Source organism: Lolium rigidum, chromosome 4, assembly GCF_022539505.1.
Source record: "Lolium rigidum isolate FL_2022 chromosome 4, APGP_CSIRO_Lrig_0.1, whole genome shotgun sequence".
Taxonomy (NCBI): Eukaryota; Viridiplantae; Streptophyta; class Magnoliopsida; order Poales; family Poaceae; genus Lolium; species Lolium rigidum.
Genome location: NC_061511.1, coordinates 87349517 through 87355516, shown reverse-complemented (window position 1 = coordinate 87355516; position 6000 = coordinate 87349517). Strand labels below are relative to the sequence as shown.

Here is a 6000-nt window from a genome sequence, read left to right as displayed (position 1 = left end):
TAAATTATGATATAAAATAGTGATGCAAAATGGACGTATCAGAGACCGTGAGCTTGTTACTCTTGGAGGGAGACCTCCTAGTTGGCTTGGCGGTTGGTGCTCCGGTGATCTCTTCAAGAAGGTTGTGAAGAGGCCCGGGCTTCTCCTTCGTGGAGCTTGTGAAGTGGTTGTGGAGCTTGCCATCTCCGGAGCGGAGGAAAAGCTAACCATAAGGAAATGACCATTATCCTTCGTGGGTGTGGTTCGGAGAATAGGGTGAGCCTTCGTGGCGCGGGGAATCCTTCGTGGACCTCCACTCCTCCAAACGTGACGTACCTTCTTGCAAAGGAAGGAAACACGGGAATACATCCTCGTCTCCGCGTGCCTCGGTTATTTCTATACCCGAGCTCTCTTTCCTTGTGATAGCCATCGTGCTTGAAGTACATATATCTTGCTATCACTTGTGCTACATATATCTTGTGCCTATCTTGCTTAGCTCTAGTTGTTATTGTTACACTTAGTTGAGCTTAGCATATGTAGGGTTTGTGCTTGTAAACTAAACGATAGGTTAATTCCGCATTCTTACAAGACAAATCCGTAATAGTTTTTAATTGCCTATTCCCCCCCCCCCCCTCTAGGCGACATCTCGATCTTTCAACCTACATGTTTGAGAAGTATCCATACAATGCCCTATACGTTATTCCCACAGGAAATCAAACATGTGAGACTCCTTACTAAACAGGCCGATACGTACGGAAAAAAGACAGCTGCCGCCTCTCCAAAACCCTAGCCGCCTCCACTTCAGCCTCTTCCATAGATCGGTTCCCCTCCTCCGGTCGGCTCTGCCGGCGTCGGGAGGAGTGGGGAACCCGATCTATGTGTGGAGTTTCCAATAAAAGTAGTGTTTTCAGTTGATTATGTTAGGATTTTTGTAGTCATCTTCTTGTTGGTTTCCCCTCAATGGAGATGGTATCGTCTGCAATAAGTGATCTTCGGGCTTTCGTTCGACGACGAGATATCCTTCCCGACGTCAATGGTGGTGTTGAAAGATTACAATCCTCTAGGTATGGGCCTTCAGATCTTGCTACGCCAGATCGATTTTGGATCTTTTGTCATTGTTGCCGCGAGGAGGATTATCCTCGCAGTTTTTGTCCCGGCTGCTACGACAATGGTGATTCGTATTCTCGGCTCTCCTCGCAGTTTTTGTCCTGGCTGCTACGTCCTCGACAATGGTGATTCGTATTCTCGGCTCTCCATCGACATCGACAAGGCTAGTCGGTTGTTATTCCCTGACATACTGGTGTTGGTACTCTTGCCGATGTTGAATGACTGCTTTAATGGTTGCGCGCGTGCACGTAACCTTGGCATTGCGGCTCAAATTAAAATTATGGGAGAACCTTCGTCGGTATTTACAGGTCTATGGTTCGTTATCTATCTTTGGCTGCCTTCAGAAGAGTACAAGATTATGTTCAAGGAAAAATTTGAAGACCTCGAAGATTTGTTATTATCTTTTAGACTTTATTTTGTAATCGTTGGAGTGAGCTCGTGTATCTCTACCATGTGCTATTTGTTTTTACTATGAATATATGTGGTATTGATTGTCAAAAAAAAAAGGGCCACTGGAACACTTGTAGCAAGGGCAAATTATGGCTTATCAAAAATTCTGCATGACATTACTTGTTTCTTATCATAAGAAATTAGAACCACCCATGTATAATACCGCATTGATACAAGTTGATAGTACTAGTCAAGCACAGGTACATAATTTTGGTCAAGAGCACTGAAAACTACAAGCCTACTAACATAGCAAAGAATCATTGATTTGGACAAAGTTTCCATGCAAAGAATCACCAGAAATATAGGGGAATACGGCAGTGAACCTGAGTTGCTCCTGAACATAAAAGTTGTAACAAACTGAACTGAGAAGTAATAAGGCTTCCCAGTTTTTTTTTTAAGATCTCCAAGTGAATCCCACCGAAATTAAACAAGTTGTCACGGAGCTACTAATAACATTATACTTTCCATTTCGAGCAGTCTACGCCTCCTATAAGCTTTCAGAATAGATGCAGATATGTGCCAGGCAGAAATAAACCCATTCCAATGTGTAATTAAAGGTTGTAATCTGGTAATGCAGATTAGAAATTTAGTAACTCTCAGATGACAGAAGAAAATTACGACATAAATTACTTGCATACGTTTCTCAATCAAAAGCAGTGAAGCAAGTGGAACAAGAAAATCCTCCACAATGTATTCATAGTGAAGATTATATACAATAATAATGCATTGGGTCGAAACGCAAGTCACGAAACAGAACAAGATGAACCCAAAACGACATGTTCATAAGAAAAAAGTGACATGATTTTGTAAGAGTTAAACAAGAATCGTCAGTTATACTTGGAAGTGCTAAAGCTGTAAAAATGGCATGCATAATTTGATTAGACCGTCAATAAAACTGACATGGAACTATCGTGCAGGTAAGGATGCAGTACGGCATGCAAACAGCACAGAATTTGCACAATCATAATACCGAGACACATTGGATATAGTACTTGGTGAATCATCCATGATTCTCACTCCTTCATTTCAACTTCGCAAAGTCTGGGTGTTCCGCAGTCACGAGCACACCAGCTCCATGACCAGCAAAGCATTTCCACAAGCATAGATTAACGAGCACGAACGAAACTACTACTACTACGAAAGCTAGTACTGATGATAGGTACGCCTTGCTGCAGGCAGGAAAGGGAGCGGAGGGCAGTCAGATCTGACGGGTAGCAGTGGCAGGCGTCGCCGCCTAGTAGTTCCTGCTGGTGCAGTCGCGCGAGATGTGGCCCTCCTCGCCGCACTTGTAGCAGCCACGGCCGCTGCCGCCGCCGCCACCACCTCCGCCGCGGTAGCCGCCGCCGCCGCCACCTCCGCCCTGAGGACAGTCGCGGGAGATGTGGCCATCCTCGCCGCACTTGTAGCATCCACGGCCACCGCCACCTCCTCCGTAGCCGCCGCCGCCACCTCCGTAGCCACCGCCACCGCCGCCCTGGGGGCAGTCCCTGGAGATGTGGCCCTCCTCGCCGCACTTGTAGCACCCACGGCCGCCGCCACCGCCTCCGTAGCCGCCACCGCCACCTCCGTAGCCGCCGCCACCTCCTCCGTAGCCGCCGCCGCCGCCTCCGTAGCCGCCGCCGCCGCCACGGTCACCGCCGTAGCCGCCACCACCGTAGCCACCACCTCCGCGGCCCCCGCCGTCGCTGGGCGGGCGTGAGCCGCCCTCGAGCGCGGCACCTCCAGGCGCGGTGACGTCGGAGGCCTTGGCGCGGCCGTCGCTCTCCTCGATGACGGAGTACTCGACGACGTCGTTCTCGTTGAGGCTGCGGTAGCCGCCGTCGACGACCTTGACGGCGGACTGGTGCACGAAGATGTCGTCGCCGCCCTTGGAGGGGGTGATGAAGCCGAAGCCCTTGGTGACGTTGAACCACTTGACGGTTCCCTCGACCCTGTCGTCCCCCATCTTGCGCCGCCGCCGCCGGGAGAGAAAACCCTAGCTGGAAAAACCCTAGATCGGTGTGGAGGCGGATGGAGAGCGAGAGGAGCCGGTGTTGTGGGTGGGAGGTAGGTGCGGGCGCTGATTTATAGCGTGTCGACAAAACCCTAGAAGGCCGGGGACACGACGCGGCTGGAAATGGCTGACGTGTGGGCCACCTCGGGGTGGAAGGGAGTGGGTCCGGCTTCTCAGTGAGCAAGCGGCTGGTGGAGAAAGTGAGCATGCGAATCGTGGCCTGTTCGTCTCGGCTCCCGCACCAAGGTTAATTGCAGGGAGAAATATGTGGCGTGTAGAGCGGGAGAGGAGCGGGCGGAGTAGGTGGGTCAAAGACGGGCCTTAATTACTCTCTCTGTCGCTCTGCACCACCTACCTGCTCTCTGTTGCCGTCTCCTGCTAAAAGCTTCCTCTTTTCCGTTTCTTTCCCTTTCTTTTTTTGGGGCCTTTGATATGAACGTTGGAGCATAGTGCGGTAACTTTGGGAGGCTTGGAAGGACGCCGGCAGGCGGGGAAAAGTTGTTGCTCCGTGACTTTTACTGTGTGGCTCGTGATCGGACGCTTTGATTTTCACTTCCATGGGGATCGGCAACGGTAACTTTTTCCCACTGCAGCACAACACCGGAGGAGATCCTGGTTTTGTTTCACCATCATTTGCATTCAAAAATAAGAGCATTCAAAAATAAAAGCATCTCTAGCAGATTCTGCAAATCGTAAATCACATACACGTGTTTACAGGCCGGAAAATTCGCGACATGCGAACCAAAAAAAAAGCTCCCGTGGACCAGATATCTAATCTGCGGAAGAGCGCACGAAAACTGCAAGATCAGAGTTTTTGCACATTTCAACATTTTTATGCGACATATTTAATTTCAACTGCAAAATTTGACAACAGTTAAACGTACAATTTAATAGTTTTCACCAACATACAATTTGGTAATAATCAGTTCAAATCCGACTAATTGAAAAAATCGTAACAAATACAAAAGAATGATCAAAGCACACATCCATGTATATATGAAAATGGACAAATTAAATGAAAATTGCTCATCACCGGCCACCATGCCTCATCCAATGGTGTTGAATGAGATTGTGCGATCCAGCATTCTCAATGTCGTGGTATGTCTCAAAAAATGCTTGAATGTTGTCTGGATTTCTTGATGGCTGCCGACATTGTCAAAGAAGAACTCCAAGTTCAAATCTTTCTCATCTTCGATTATCATGTTGTGAAGAATTACACAAGTTGTCATGATATCATTGATGGTTTCTTTGTCCCAAAACCGACTTGGACCTCTCACTATTGCAAATCTACCTTACAAAACCCCGAAAGCTCTCTCGATTTCCTTTCGGGTTGCCTCTTGTGCTTTTGCAAATTCAGCTACAGCTCTGCTACTTGGATTCTGATTGTCTTCACACATGTTGACCACGTCGGGTATATGCCATCGACAAGATAGTAGCCAATTGTGTAATCATGGGCATTGACGGTGTAGTTGCAAGCTGGAGCATCTGAAAGACCATCTCTCCAACTTTATGGTTTTGTGTATTTGATGACAACATGTGTGATACATTGATATGCGTTGAAATGTTGCAGAATTAATCTTTGATCGAATTCATGTTCAAAATCAAGAAAAAGAAAGGAGCAAAGTTGCCCTAGGCCGGATATTCTGGGGCCATATATTTGCAAATATTCGGCCTGTGAAAATCGGCTAAGGACTTAAGGTCTGGGGCTACTGGATTCGGGCCAGAAATTTGGCCGGGTATTTTCCACTGCACCATATATTCCGAGGGGCCCAAAATAACCGGCCATTACTTGGGTCGGAATATCCGGCCTCACTTTTTGCAACGGCTCGATTTTGGGGGCTAGAGTATAAATACCCCCTTCTTCCACAAGCTCAGGTTGCTCGCTCTCTCCAAGTTCATCAACTCAAGTTGAGCCACCAAGAATCAGTTGATCTCCTTCTCCAACCATCTAAAGCTCTTGATTTTTGGAGAATCGAAGGAGAAGACCCGATCTACATCTTCACCGAAGCGATTTACATTCCTCCCCTCATTTGCTTCAGGGCCCCTTTGCTAGTGTTCCTTTTTGTAAACCCTAGTTGTTGTGACTTGATTTGTTCTTGTTGTTATTGTGTTGTTACAGCTATTGTGAGCCTCCAATTTAGTTGTGAATGTGTGCCCCAAGAACTTTATAAAAGCCTAGTTTTCGCCTCGAGGAAATCCCTTAGTGGATAAGTGACATGGCCCTTTGTGGCGTTGCTCACCGGGTGAGGCATTTGCGGCGTTGGTTAGGCCTTTGTGGCAACCACACCCCTCCACATGGACGTACTTCCCCTCAAAAGGATGGAACTACGGGAATCATCCCTTGTGTCTCTGCGTGCTCCACTCTCGGTTACCTCTATCTTTGATTGCATTATTTTATATTGCCTAGCTATATATTGCTTAGTTGTATACCTTGTCATCTAGAGAAATTCACATAGTTGCATATCTAGAGA

The 6000-nt window shown here is 47.5% G+C and overlaps 1 protein-coding gene across 3 annotated transcripts; it reads right to left on the bottom strand.

Moving 5' to 3' along the window:
• Positions 1-2522: 2522 nt before the first annotated feature.
• On the bottom strand, positions 2523-3510 carry LOC124649309 (glycine-rich protein 2-like). Of its 3 annotated transcripts, none has more exons than XM_047188960.1 (2): positions 2950-3510; positions 2523-2889 (listed from the first exon to the last, which is right to left on the bottom strand). In XM_047188960.1, exons 1-2 carry the CDS (start codon positions 3479-3481, stop codon positions 2771-2773), a joined length of 651 nt encoding a protein of 216 aa, XP_047044916.1. In that variant the 5' UTR covers positions 3482-3510; the 3' UTR covers positions 2523-2770. The 3 variants fall into 3 exon arrangements, with proteins under 3 accessions (XP_047044916.1, XP_047044917.1, XP_047044915.1); XM_047188961.1 differs by having other exon boundaries at positions 2523-2859; positions 2956-3510; XM_047188959.1 differs by having other exon boundaries at positions 2523-3510.
• Between the last annotated feature and the right edge of the window lie 2490 nt (positions 3511-6000).